The sequence below is a fragment of the Arvicola amphibius genome, chromosome 8 (assembly GCF_903992535.2).
Source record: "Arvicola amphibius chromosome 8, mArvAmp1.2, whole genome shotgun sequence".
Lineage (NCBI taxonomy): Eukaryota > Metazoa > Chordata > Mammalia > Rodentia > Cricetidae > Arvicola > Arvicola amphibius.
The window spans coordinates 85,242,779-85,257,531 of NC_052054.1; the positions used below are offsets into that span (position 1 = coordinate 85,242,779).

Below are 14,753 nucleotides of genomic sequence, written 5' to 3' on the forward strand. Positions count from 1 at the left end.
TTTTCTGGAAAAGACTCTTACTTAATGATAGACAGTTGTCTTTGGATTTGGGGGATTATGTACATGTTCTTGTGGATGTATATGCATGCATGTACATAATGCATGTATGTGCATGTGGGAATAGAGTTCAGAGGATAATATTTGGTGTCTTTTTGATTACTCTCCACATTATTTTTGAGGGAAGCATCTCTCGCTGAACCTGGAGTTCATTAACTCGACTGTGCTGACTGATGGTTGAGCTCCAGGGATTCACTGATCTTCAGAACTTGAGTCCCCGTGCCTATGTGTCTATGGGCATGTGTATGGAGGTCAGAGGTTGACATCAGATCTCTTCCTCGATCACTCTTCATCTTATATACTAAGGAAGGCTTTCTTACTTGAACCCTAAGCTTGCTAATTAGGCTAATTTAGCCAGCTGGCTTGCTCCAGGGATCCCCTGTGTATGCCTTCTGAGAGCTGGGATCATAGGTGTGGGCTACCATGCCTGCCCAGCATTTATGTAGGTGGCGGGCATCTGGACTGCAGCCCTCACGGTTGTATAGCAGGGGAATGTTACCCTCAGGAATCCTCAGCCCATTGAATTGTTTTTTTAAGTGTATATTGAGTGTTTGCCTGCATGTATGTATGTGTGTATGATTGCCAAGTATGTACCTGGGTGCCCACAGAGGTCAGAAGAGAGCATCAGATCACTTGAAGCTGGAGTTACAGACAGCTGTGGACTGCCTTGTGAGTGATGGGAATCCTAGGTCCTCTGGAAGATCAGCCAGTACTCTTTACCTCTGAGCAGTTTCCAGTCCCCAAAACTAAATTTTCTTTTTAAGATTTATTTATTATGTATACAGTATTCTGCCTGCATTGTATGCCTGCAGGCCAGAAGAGAGCACCAGATCTGTGGAATTGAACACAGGTCTTCTGGAAGTGCAGCCAATTCTCCTAACCTCTGAACCATTTCTCCAGCCCCCTTCTTCCTTTTTTGTATTTAAGGCACCAGCAAGATGTCTGGCTCTTTAGATAAAGGTGCTTGCTGCTAAATCTGATTAAATTAATGTTTAAAAATCCAGAGTTTGGGTTTTTTTCTTGTTTGTTTGTTTTGTTGTTTTTTAAGACAGTCTCATGCAGCCCAAGCTAGTCTGAAAATTACTGAATAATCAAGGATGGTCTCCAACTCCTGCTTCTGCCTCCCAAGTGCTGGCATTTTAGACATGTGCCAACAGATTTAGCCCAAAGATTTTTGCTTTTTTTTTAATTTATGTGAATGAATATTTTGCCTGTATGCATATATATGTACCACATGCTTGTTGGATCCCTTGAAACTGGAGTTACATATAGTTGTGAGTCACCTGATATAGGTCCTACGAACCAAACCTAGGTTACCTCCTAAAAGTAAAGAGTGCTCTAAACCCCTGAGCTAGTTCCAGGACAGACTCCAAAGCTACAGAGAAACCCTGTCTTGAAAAACAAAAACAAACAAAACCAGGATAAACATGGAACTAGCTCTTATAAACCAGGCTGACCTCGAACTCACAGAGATCCACCTGCCTCTGCCTCCCACGTGCTGGGATTAAAGGCATGCGCACCACCGCCTGGCTTCTGAGCTGTGTTTTTAAATGAAGTACTGTATAAGAACTTTTCATTTTCTTTTGTGGTTATTGATTTAATGAGGTTTTACATTTTCTTTCGCAATATTTAATATTTAAAAAGCATATTTTTGTTAATTTCTAATTTATTTTTTTTTAATTTTTTTATGGTTTATTTAACTTTATTTTATGTGCATTGGTGTGAAAGTGTCAGATCCCCAGGAACTGGATCTTCAGACAGTTGTGAGTTGCCATGTGGGTGCTGGGAATTGAACCCTGGTCCTCGGGAAGAGTAGTCAGTGCTCTTAACCGCTGAGCCATCTCTCCAGCCCCTAATTTCTAATTTATTAATGGAAAATAAAAGCTAAAACTGTTCCAAGTTAAAGCATAGTAGTAACATATAATCACCTTAATTTAGATGGCGATTAGGAAGTAATCTTTGTATTTATTGTTAAGCACCTCAGTGTGCTGTTTTTAAGTGTATGAGCACTCATTTCACCTCTACTTGTTTGGGGTGCTCTCTCTGTGGCCTGGGCTAGCCTGGACCTCCTGGACTGAAGAGATCTTCCTCCTTTACCTCCTGGGTAGTGGCGTACTGCTTTCTGTGTGGATTTTAATGTTTTGTTTGTTGTGGAGTAGTTACTATATTTTAAACAGGTGAATAAATCTCTTAGAATAATTGCCATATTTTATCATGCAAAATTATGTAAGAAGCTGGAGAAATGCCTCAGCGGTCAAGAGTGCTTGCTGCTCTTGCAGAGCAATGTCTGTTTCCTAGCACTATAGCTGGCATCTCATGCACCCCTTTCTGACTCTGTAGGCATGTGCATACACATATATACACGTAATCTTTTAATAAATCTTTTAATAATACTTTGTTAAGTAATAAGTAAATTTATCTTTCCTAAACTCACCACCTGTGTTGGAGATAACACTCAATGGTAGAATGCTTATAGTATCCAGAATGCCTTAGATCCAGTCTCTATTATCACAAAAATAAGCAAAAGATAACTAAAAAGTTTCACTACCCTCGTCCACCACTAAGGGTCACTAACACAACAGTGTTCTTACAGTTTCTCCTTGGATTTTACACTCATAGTTATTCTTTATGCAGAACTTTAAGGTGAATCATGCCCTGTTTCCTGGCGTGGAACTGAGTTGCTTTTAATAATAAAATTGATTGTGTTAAAAGACCTGCTTATCTAGACTTAATGGTCTGGATCTGTTGCTTATGGTTGTTTTTTCTCAAACTCGGTTTGCTATTCCTTAGCAAACAATGAGCACAGCCCTGTTACCTTGTGGTCACTTCTTATTCTTGTCAGTATGTTACACAATTCATATAACTATTCAGTTTGTACTTAAGTGAATTCATCGTACTCTGTATTGTACTTTTTTTTTTAAGTTAAACTCATACTAAGTACTATTCCATGTTCTGTTTTTTTCTTAGTCACTCATGTACTAGATGTTTGGGTTCCCAAGTTTTCACTATGAATTATACTACTTTGTATTGCTTTAACACATCTCAGTGATTAACTGAGATCCTGTGGTGGTGTTGTAGAAAGAGAATACATAGATCCGGAAGACTTGAATAAGTGGAGCTGCTTAGAGGAAACAGTGAAAGGAGGAACTGCTTGGGACCAGTAAGGACTGGTGCTTCTCTTGTCGTTTATCTGAATTGTGAGAAAAGCATCTCCTGCCCTGCAGTTTGTGCTAATTAGTGTTTGTCTTATTTCCTTTCCACAAAGGACCTGACACTTTGGGTATGGGGTACATGCAGAAGGAACAGAATTTCTATGTTAATATAGTGAAGAAGGCTCCAGATCTGTCAATTATACATCTCTTTGTTATGGTCTTCATAGATATAACTGTATAAAAATTACATTAAAACTTTTTGTGTTCTATTTTTTTAATATGCATACTAACTTAGCAACTTTCTCTTTTTGGGGGGGGGGGTTGAGACAGGGTTTCTCTATAGCTTTGGAGCCTTTCTAGAACTAGCTCTGTAGACCAAGCTGGCCTCAAACTCACAGAGATCCACCTCTCTCTGCCTCCTGAGTGTACCACTAGCAACTTAATTCTTTCTGGTATCTTTTTGACATCAGTTTATTTGTTTGTTTTTCTCTGTGTATATGGGCGGGTATATGCTACAGTGCACCCATAAAGATCAAAGGACAACTTGCAGGAGTTGTTTTTGTTTGTTTGTTGTATTTGTTTATTTCTGTATATGTGCCATTGTTCAGGTGTGTCACAGTACAGATGTGGAGGTCAGAGGATAACCTGTGGAAGTCAGTTCTCTCTTACCATCATATGGGTCCCAGGGATTGTATGCAGGCCATCAGGCTTGACAGCAAGCTCCTTTACCCATTGACCATCTCTCCAGTCCCAATTTCAGGGCGGTTTTGTTATTTTAAGATTTGTATTATATGTGTATGCATGCTTTACTTGCATGTATGTCTGTGTACATGTGTGCCTAGTACCTGCTGAGATCAGAAGAAGGCATAAGTCACTCCCTGGAACTAGAGTTTTGAATGGTTGTAAACCACCATGTGTGTGAATGATGAGAACTAAACATAGGTTCTCTGCAAAGGGGGCCAATGTTTTTAATCAATAAACCATCTCTCCACTCCACCCCCCATTTCTCATTTATATAAAAATACATATTTGCTGTACATATAGAGACCTTTAAACATTTATATTGTAGATCATTTCATACAAAGACTGCAGTACTGTCCTAAACCAGCTGCTACATGTTGAATGTTTGTTATATTCTTTCTTGCGTAGTTCCAGGTGTTCCTTCTGTTCCAAGGAGAGGACGTGGGGGCCATCGAGGTGGCAGGGGAAGATTTGGTATTCGTCGAGATGGTCCGATGAAATTTGAGAAAGACTTTGACTTTGAAAGTGCAAATGCACAATTTAACAAGGAGGAAATCGACAGAGAGTTTCATAATAAACTTAAATTAAAAGGTAAGTTTTTATTTTTTTAATCAGAAAATAATTATTACTATGGTGAAGATGCTTTACAGCTTGGATGTTTAGAATCTTAACTTGCATGTTTTTCATTAGAAGATAAACTTGAGAAACAAGAGAAACCTGTAAATGGTGAAGATAAAGGAGACTCCGGAGTTGATACACAGAACAGTGAAGGAAATGCTGATGAAGAAGATCCTCTTGGACCCAACTGCTACTACGACAAAACTAAATCCTTCTTTGACAACATTTCCTGTGATGATAATAGGTACAGTCTTTTCATGTGCTCTCGGGGCATTGACATGTAAAATACCTATGACAGCAATGAATTTATAAGATTTACTTTTTTTTTTTTTTTTTTTTTTTTTTTTTTTGGTTTTTTGAGACAGGGTTTCCCTGTAGTTTCTAGAGCCTGTCCTGGAGCTAGCTCTTGTAGACCAGGCTGGCCTCGAATTCAGAGATCCACCTGCCTCTGCCTCCCGAGTGCTGGGATTAAAGGCGTGCGCCACCACCGCCCGGCCAAGATTTACTATTTTTATTCTATGCATTATAGTGGTGTTTTGCCTGCATGTGTGTCTTGTCTATATATCATGTACATGCAGTGCCCACAGGCCAGAAGAGGGCATCAAATTCTTGGAATTGTAGTTGGAGAAGGTTGTGAGCCACTATGTGGGAGCTTAGGGTTGAACCTAGGTCTTCTAGAAGAGTAACCAGTGCTCTTAACTCTTGAACCAACTTTCTAGTCCCCCACACCCCCCACAATTGATTTTTGTAATGATTTTTTTTTTTATTTTCCTAAAAGAAATTACTTTTGATAAGTTTTTTTGGGGGGAGGCGTGTTAGTTTGTTTGTGGTTTTTGTTGTTGTTGTTGGTTTTTTGCGTGCACACATTCTATAGAGTGGATGCGATAGCCAGAGGACAATTTAAGAGAAATCAGTTCTTTCCTCTTAGCATGTTTTTTTTCCAGGAATGGAACCCAGATGTCAAACTTGCTGGCAAGCACCTTTATCAACTGAGCCATCTCACCAGCCCAAAAGTTTTAAAATGATATTCCTTCTAAAACAGTAAAGGTTGGGGATGTAGCTCAGTAGAGGAATACTTTCCTAGCATATGCGAAGCCCTAGGCTTTATCCTAGTAACACAAAAGGAAAAAAGAGGCTGGGTGGTAGTGGCGCACACACACACCTGCAAATAATCTTAAATAGTAAAAATAAATAAAAACATAAAGGGACCAGGAATAATGGCACACACCTTTAATTGGGAGGCAGAGTAGGTGGATCTCTGAGTTCGAGGCCAGCCTGGTCTACAGAGCAAGTTCAGGACAGGTTTCACAGTGCTACAGAGAAATCCCGTCTCAAAAAACCAAGAAAAAAAATAATCATGAACTTTAACCTATAATCCCAGCACTTGGGGGTTCAGAGCCAACCTATGTTATGGGAGATCTGTCTTGAAAAGAACAGCTTATACTTTTGTAAGGATTTAGTTATATTTAGATGCTAGTTAAAACAGAAGCATTAGTATAGCCTATAAACCTTTCCTTTCTGTTACCCTGTCTGCATTGTAATTCAAATGAAACCAGACCCAGATGGAAAATGTTTCTTCAGAATTGACTCATACAGTACAGTCTGTTGAAAAGGGACAACCCAGCACAGTGAGTGAAGGGCTGCAGAAACCATGCTGTCCACATCACATCACCTTTGTCCTGACTGCAGCTTGGTGCAGTTTAAGCGTGGATAGGGAGACCTGAGCCCGCTAGGCCCAACGTCTACTGTAACCACACAAGCTCTTGCTGGGTTAATTGCATCAGGTCCAGAGACTGAGCTAGGATACTGTCCTAGCTTCTCTAAGACAAGACTTTCCTACCAGCTCTGTCTTCCTTTCTATGGGTCAAGTGGAATCTGCAAATTCTCTCAGTCATAATTATCTTCATATTAAGGTTTTTATCAGTTGTATTTATAAGGAACTCGCCTCTGTTTCATGTGAAAACATACTACAGAAATGTATAGGGCTTGCATGCCAGGAAGGCTTGGAAGAATTTACATTAACTGCTTGATTTTTGTTGTTGTTGTTAATTAATTTTGAGAAATCAATTAAATTTATCCAGAATTGGGGCTGCATAGACTTGCTGAGGGATCCACTTTTTGAGCTAACACGCTAATGTCCATCTGCTCTTGTATGACAGAGACAGGAGACCAACGTGGGCTGAGGAGAGAAGGTTAAATGCTGAGACGTTTGGGATCCCGCTTCGTCCTCATCGTGGCCGTGGGGGCTACCGAGGCCGAGGGGGCCTTGGCTTCCGTGGTGGCAGGGGACGTGGCAGTGGCCGAGGAGGGACCTTCACTGCCCCTCGAGGTTTTCGTGGTGGATTCAGAGGTGGTCGTGGAGGCAGGGAGTTTGCAGATTTTGAATATAGGGTAAGTATAGCAACATGCTGTGGGATTGGCCTTCAGAACATTTTACTTGTATCTGTTTTGGCAGAATTATTTTTAAAACATCAGAATAACTTTCAGTTTAACTTCTTAGAGAATATGCATGATTAGAATATCTATTTTAACAAAAAAAGACCGTAGTTTTTTGACTAATGAATGAAAAAGAGCTGGGTTTGGTGGTACATGCCTTTCATCCCAGCACTAAGGAAGCAAAGGCAGGTGGGTCTCTGAGTTCAAGGTCAGCCTGAGAAAAAGAAAGTGCATCTTGAGGTGGCATCAGGCTGAGCAGCAGTTAGAGTGCTGCCTGTAGCCTGACTGCTCTTTCAGCCCAAGGGAGATTAGAATACTGGTGAGTTTTGCTTTTTACTAGAGCTAGGAGTTCAGATTTCATGAACCAGTAAAATCTCTTAGAAACCCCCTCCCCCCAAAAAAAAATGCTCTGGTAGCTGCTGTGTTATGTTAGTGTTATCTTTTTTCTGTCTTTTAAAAGAAAAATTTTTAAGGGAAACACTAAGGAACACTAAAACTATACAGTTTTTTTAAAATGACTGTAATATCACCTTTATTTCATATTTCTAGATTTTTGCACTTTAACACTGCTTTAAACCTGCACATCTGAAAACGTTGGCGTTCACATAGTAGTTAGTGAATGACAAGCACGGTGCTTCATGGTTCTCACACGCTGACTCAAACCTCGCGGCAGCTCTGTGACAGCTCTATTATTATCTACGTCGTACAAAGGAGACAGATACAGAGATATCACATAACCTGCCCAAGGTCACAGAACCAGAGAGGGATGACACTGAGTGTTGGGCCTAGCAGGTTGGCTCTTGAGTCACTACTCTTAATATAGGTTTGTAGAGAACTCAGTCGGCTCTTGTTTTCTTATTATGGCATGCTCTTGAGAGCCCTCTGGTATATTGGCATTCACCAACAGCTGGGGAAGAATTCCATTACTCTATTAGTGTACTTTTGTGTATAATTTATCTAGTGAAAGAGTCAATTAAGGAACTATCTTAGATTTTTGACAAGAAAAGAAAATAAAAGAGGAAAATTCTGTTATACAGAGATCTACTGGTAATAGCAAAAGAGAGTTGCAAAGATTTGCTGGCTTGAGTTTTGTTGTCTGATTTTTATAACTAGCTATTATTGAGGGTCTCTGTGGAAGATCAGTATTGATGGATTTGGGGCCAGGTATGTTCATTTTAATGTCTTGGATATTGTGCTGAGACTGCTCAGAATTAGGTTTAAGTCATTAGCTCCTGTTACCCAGCCATGCGATTGCAAGATCCCTTCAGCTCAGGTTCTCACTCTGTAGACTGCTTATCTGACTTCTCTTAGAGTTCCAGCTCCCCCGTACACAACTCAGTACTTTGAGCACTGGAATAGGTATTAGTTTGGGGATGAATGTAAGCAAACTTGGTTTAACAGACAGAAGTGAAGTAGGACCATAGAGAATCAGCCAGATTTGGTCCTCTCTTCTACCTCACCCTGTGAGGTAGGTGTGACCTCTGAGACTGAGTTCTAGCTCCTAGCGGGACACACAGTGATTGTAATTCTACCCCAGTTTTTACTAAGAATAATAGTTTACACATAAACTTTGTGTCCTGTACTGTTTTTCTTTTTGGAGAAGGGATATCTGAAGTAGGGTATGGATGTAGTCGGCTTTGAACTCATGCTCCTATGAAGTAGCTTCAGTCACCATGGTGGGTGACTGAGTCTTCCATTTCTTCAGAGAGAGTCCTGAGACAATGAAGAATCTGAAATGGGGGCTGGAGGTGACTCAGTGGTTAAAAGTGCTGGCTAACTTCTGGAGGACCCAAATTTGATTGTCAGTACCCATGTCAGGCAGCTCAGACCTGCCAGTAACTGCAGCCCCAGGCAGTCTTCTGATTCCACAGACACACACACACACACACACACACACACACACCTTTTTAATTGGGGTAGGGGAGGAAGAATCTGAAATGACTCTATCTCTTTCCTCCCCTTTTATTTCTCCTTCCCCTTACTCCTTCTCTCCCTCTCTTTCGCCTGTCTTTTTTTTTTACCCTTTCAGAAAACCACGGCTTTTGGACCCTAAAAGGTCTGGATTGGTCATACTGCTTTCTGAAAGGTAAAAAAAGAAAAGAAAGAAATTGGGAGGTGTGAAGGTTGGTTTGGTGGGGGACAGAAGGTTCATTTTTAGTTCATTTGTTTCTGTGCCAACTTGTACTTTGCTGTATGTGCTTCAGTTTTTTAGTAACGCTGTGCAAATAATTTAGTATTATACCCTCAGGTGAAGTTAACTCTTTCAACTAGGAATTTCTTGTTCTACTCTTGGGATGTGTTATCACTAAAGATTAGGTGTGGTGCATGCCTTTAATACCAGTTCTTGGAAGGCAGAGGCTGGAGGATCTCTGAGTTCCAGGGCAGCCACAGCTGTTACAGAGAGAAACCTTGTCTCAAACCCTCACCATCACCACTACAAAAAAAAAAAAAAAAAGTGTGACTATAAGGGGGATTGACTCCAAAAGCCACATGGATCCCAAAACCCATGGGTGCATAAGTCTCTTATAAAACAACGTTGCAGGGGCTGGAGAGATGGCTCAGTGGTTAAGAGCACTTGCTGCTCTTCCAGAGGTCCTGAGTTCAATTCCCAGCAACCACATGGTGGCTCACAACCATCTGTACTGCGATCTGGCGCCCTCCTCTGGCATGCGGGCATACATCGAGGCAGAATGGTGTGTATATATAATAAATAAATAAATCTTTTAAAAAAATAAAAATAAAAAAAACAACGTTGCATTTACATAGACCCCGTCGTATCCTCTTATCTATTTGTGGGGCTAGGAATTGAACACAGGAGTTCACCCGTGGTGTTCGGGTGCTTTATGCTGGGCTTCACCGCCAGCTCCTGTTGTCCCTGCCCTGCAGATCACCTCTCACACAGTCAGGCGGTGCGACTAGTGCGCAGACAGCTGTACACCTGTTGTGCGGGCTGCGGGGGACACACAAGATTTCTACATGCCTTGTGCAAATGCAGACACATAAGCACACGTCTAGTTTATATCCACTCCTAAAACCCGAGGATACAGAACCCAAGGACTGAGGGCGCAGACTGTGGTGGCTGCTTGTTTGAGGGTAGCAGAGGTCCTGGCTCTGTACTATATGTAACCTTGAGTTTAGGGTCAGTTTACTGGTTATAGTTTCTCGTTTTTCCAGTCAAGTTTGGTTTTCAAGCTTATTTCAAATTTAAGAATTGTTTTTTTTAATTTTTAAGCTTACAAAGTTTTTTTTTTTTTAAGGCCTAGTCTTATGTGGCTTAAAATTAGCCTTGAGCCTACTGTATAGTAGGGCTAAACGTTTCTCTTGCCTCCATCTCCATAGTGCTGTGATTAGAGGCATGTGCCACCACCACAGTTTACATAGTGGTGGGGATAAAGCCAAGGGCTTTGTGAATGGTGGGCCAGGACTCTGCTGGCAAAGGTACTAACCCTTAGGGCTAGAGAGACAGCTGAATAGTTAAGAGTGCTTGTTGCTCTTTCAGAGCTCAAGTGTGGGTACCAGGACCCATATTGAGTTTTTACAACTCTCACAACCCCTGTAGCTGCAGCCCCAGGGACCCAGTGCCCTCACCTGAGCTCTGTTTAAAAACACAGGCACTCACGTGTGCACACATACACAGATGATCAAAGTAAAAATAAATATATTTGAAAGTTATTTTCTTAAAAAGTAGATTTCTAAATCCAATAATACTAATTTCTCCTAGCATGCAGGTTTAGAAAGAAATGTTATGTTACCTTCTGGATTATTATATTGCTTGGTAGAAGATGTCAAAATTTAGGAATTTAAGAAGCTTATTTCAAAAGAGTTTTATGAATAAATAAATGAAAGTTCACGTAACTGTTGTGTTGAATTGTTAAGAGTAATCAAAGACAGTGAGGTACCCCCATATTGCAGAGTGGCCTGCCTGTCAGTCCAGCCACTGCTACAATCTCTGCTGACTGGAACCCACTCACCGTCAAGTGTGGAACTTAAAGCAATGTTTCCAGAAACCAGGGAGACAGAGCTTTTCTCTGTGAAAATAAGAGGATAACAGTTAAAGTGACCTGAACAAACTCAAGCGGACTAAGAAAGTCTCACTAATGAGCCTTGGCTTAGAACATGAACTAATACTTCTTTTTCCTTTTTAGAAAGACAACAAAGTTGCTGCATAGTCTACAAACAAGTCTTTGAAAATAGGTGACTCCTAGCTCTTCCTGGTCCTGGAAAGTGGTTTCGGTCTTTGTGAAGAATGAAGAAGTGAAGTTGCTGTCTGTCTGTCACCAGCTCTGGGTTTATCTGTTTGTTTTTCTGCTTCATTTCAAAGCTACACTGCAGTTGCTTTGGGGCAGAAAGGCTTGACAAGAGCATAAGTGTGTGTGGAGTAGCAGGAGGTCATGGTCCTTGCTTAGAGTCGAACTCCAGCGAGCTGAGTGGAACTGCTAAGTGTTTTCTCATCACTGAAAGGATTTTCTTATCACTAATTAATTGTATTCAGTGATTACTTCGAGTTGCCTGCAGATAGGCCGTGATACTGTGTTTTGAGCCACAGAAGGTTGTGTGTGTGTGCGTGCGCGCGTGTGTGTGTGTGTGTGTGTCTGTATCTTTTCCTTTCTTTTTGGAGATTCTGTAATATGAGGTAGCTTATTTCGACACTTAATTAGGGTGCTGGATGGTAGAGAATTTTGTCACTCAACTATGTACACACAGGTAAATACTGTTTCTTAGGCAAAGGTAACTTTTTTATATAGTTGTAAAATTCCATTATATTCCATTGCCAAAGAAACATTAAGAACTTTGTATAGCTGTATAAAAAGCAACTAATTTTTTAAAAAAATAAACGTTTAAAGTCAGCAAACATACGTGTCCTTGCAGAAGTCGGTGTGCTGAGGAGTAGGACTGTGGGTGGGTCCTTTCCCCCTTGCTTTCCAGGCTTAAAAGGTTTTGATTTTTTTTTTTTAATGTTTGGAACATAAATGAAGATTTGATAATTTTATTCCATTATCTAAAAAGGATAAATTATTCGTGCATAGTGTATGGACTTCATTTTGTAGCAAATCATAGAATTTGTCCAAATAACAGATATTTTCAGTGTATGAATGTAAATAATCATAAATGAGAATGTACCTCGCTGTATTTTCAAATAAGTAACTTTCCCCCTTTGTAAGACATTAAGACTGGCATCAGTTGACCTGTTCCTCCTGCTATGCCTGGAATTCTGTTGCGATGACACTGACTCCTGTTTTACTTCAAGAAGATGGAGTTTTCAGAACCATCTTGCACCTGTAAAACATCACTAACACAGTCTGTGGGCCTGTGACCCACTGATGACTCCATGTACACGTTTGTTGCTAACTGTAAATTACTAATCTTTTTTGATATTTAAGCTATAGTGAAAAAGATCTGGCCACTTTGTGTTTTTGACGAAGGCCATGGAATAAAGGGATCCAAAGATTTGATTACTTTTATCTACTTTGATTCTTGTTACCTTTCAGTAGTGATAAAGGTGTGGGAAATTGTACTGTAGGAGAATCAGACTAAGTGTTGTTGGAGGAGCGGGCTGCGTCCCACCACCTGGCTAGCTTAACCCCCAAAATAATCATACAGAAATTGTATTAATTAAATTACTGCTTGGCCCATAATAAGCTCTAGCCTCTTATTGGTTAACTCTCACATCTTAATTCAACCAATTTCTATTAATCTGTATGTCACCACAAGGTCGTGGCTTACCGGGAAAGATTCAGCACGTCTGACCTGGCAGCTTCATGGCGGCTCGGCTCTATCTGCTGCTTTCTTCCTCCCAGAATACAGTTCTGTCTTCTCTACATATCTAAGTTCTGCCCTATCAGGCCAACTAGTTTTTTTTTTTTTATCAATTAACCAATGAAAGCAACTGAAAGACCTTCTACACCATTTAAGGATGGTTGATTATTTTTAATTTTACATCTTTTGTATAGCTTAACAAGGAAATGTTTTGTAATTTGGTTTCATTGTTGAGATCTGGTACTTGGCAGCCATAGTTTACTGTGTGCCTGCATGTGAACAGCTAGCTTTTTTGGAGAACCCACAAATCATGGTATCGAACACATTTTTAGGCACCCTGAAAGCATCAGAGCAGGTACCGTGGCAATATTTCTGGGCTGAGATGTCCCGGCCAGTTCCAGAGCTGTAAGTGCTCATGCAGCATGAGCTCACACTTGTTTACAGCCCCCTGGGTCATCGACTGGGGTATTCACTGTCCGATAATAACTGGCAGCAAATGTGTCCACAGTGCACCTTCCAGTAGCAAGACTTATCCTAAAACAGAATAAAACTGTTGAATGAACATGTTCTCAAAATTCTTTCTCATAAGTGATGACATTCTTTCCATAGAAGATTAATGGAAAACATCTTGAGTGCAGGAGACAGCGATGGTAATGTTTGCCCTGGAGTAACTAAGTCATGTCTAACCACTTCCAACATTGATTTGTCGTCATAGCTGATCAAGGAAAGCTAGAAACCCCTTTATCCACTGAGATCTGTGACATGAGAATAGACTAACCACACCTAGGCCACACTGGAACACTGTCCAGAGTGCACCTCTGTAGGCAGCTAAGTGTAACAGATAGCCAAACTTGAGAGCCCACCCAGCAGTGTAAGGCCTGGGTTCAATCCTCAGTCCACAAAGAGTAATGAAGATGAAAAACTTCTGTTTCTCCCTCCAAGAGTAGGCTTGATGTGGGGTGAGTGCGGCTGAGAGTGTTGATCAAGCCCAGTGGTTCTGAGGCAGAGTTGCGTTGCCCTCCATAGGGTGTGCTAAGCAGTGAGAGCAGTGACGTTTGGCTCTGGATAACCCGGGTGCATCCATCATTAGACCATGGGGCCGAGCAGTGGTGGTGCACATTATTAATTGCATGCTTGGGAGGCAGAGGCAGGTGATTCTCTGAGTTTGAGATCAACCTGGGCTACAGAGCAAGTTTCAGGACAACCAGGGCTACACAAAGAAACCCTGGCGAGGGAAGGGGCACAGGATAAAGAGCCATTGCTCGAGAGAAAAAGGCAAGTGAAAGAAAGGAAAAGAGTATATGACTGGGTAAAAGTCAGTTATACAGCTCAAAGTACAATGTGGTCCCTTCTACCTCAAAAAATACTACCATGGAAACTGGAGAGATGACCCAGTGAGGAAGAACACTTGCTATGCTGCCTGTAGACCTAAGTTCAAGTCCCCAGCACCATGTGAAAAAGTAGCCCCTGACTGTGTGCATGTGACCCCACCATCGGGCCAGAGAGCCCATTTAAAACAAGCTTCTAGTCCATAGTGGTGCCTATCTCAAGTGAATTAAGTATCAAGCCATAAAGAAATAAACCTGATGTCCTCTGAGCAGTCACATGTATGCCCTCAAATGAGTGTACGCATGCGTGCATGCACGCACACAAAGGAATACTATGAAGACAATTGGCTGGTCGGTGGTGGCACCTTTAATCCCAGCACTTGGGGGGCAGAGGCAGGCGAATCTCTGAGTTTGAAGCCAGCCTGATCTACAAAGCGAGTTCCAGGACAGAGACACTGTCTCAAAAAGCCAGAAAAAAGAAGACAATTGAGTGAGATTTACTTTTCCTTATGTCTAGAATGTATTTGCTACTTGAGTCTGTGGACCATAGCAGCACAAGGCCTACAAGGACACCCCTGGTAGCACTGTCAGCCATAGATGGACAAGCTACCATCTTATCCTATGCTGTCTGTGATACACAAATCTCAGATGGAATCTGCTAGTG

At 41.2% G+C, this 14,753-nt stretch overlaps 1 protein-coding gene across 5 annotated transcripts in view; it reads left to right on the top strand.

The window, feature by feature from the left end:
* The window catches only part of Lsm14a (LSM14A mRNA processing body assembly factor), a 49,456-nt gene extending 36,813 nt beyond the window's left edge, over positions 1-12,643 (top strand). For 2 of the 5 annotated variants that reach the window (XM_038339112.2, XM_038339109.2), the window contains 5 exons: positions 4,359-4,541; positions 4,641-4,812; positions 6,728-6,959; positions 9,034-9,090; positions 11,150-12,643. In XM_038339112.2, coding sequence (XP_038195040.1) covers positions 4,359-4,541; positions 4,641-4,812; positions 6,728-6,959; positions 9,034-9,057 — 611 coding nt within the window. In that variant the 3' untranslated portion in view covers positions 9,058-9,090; positions 11,150-12,643. The remainder of the gene's footprint in view (positions 1-4,358; positions 4,542-4,640; positions 4,813-6,727; positions 6,960-9,033; positions 9,091-11,149) is intronic. The other 3 variants (XM_038339113.2, XM_038339110.2, XM_038339111.2) reach the window with 2 other exon arrangements.
* The last annotated feature ends 2,110 nt before the right edge of the window (positions 12,644-14,753 follow it).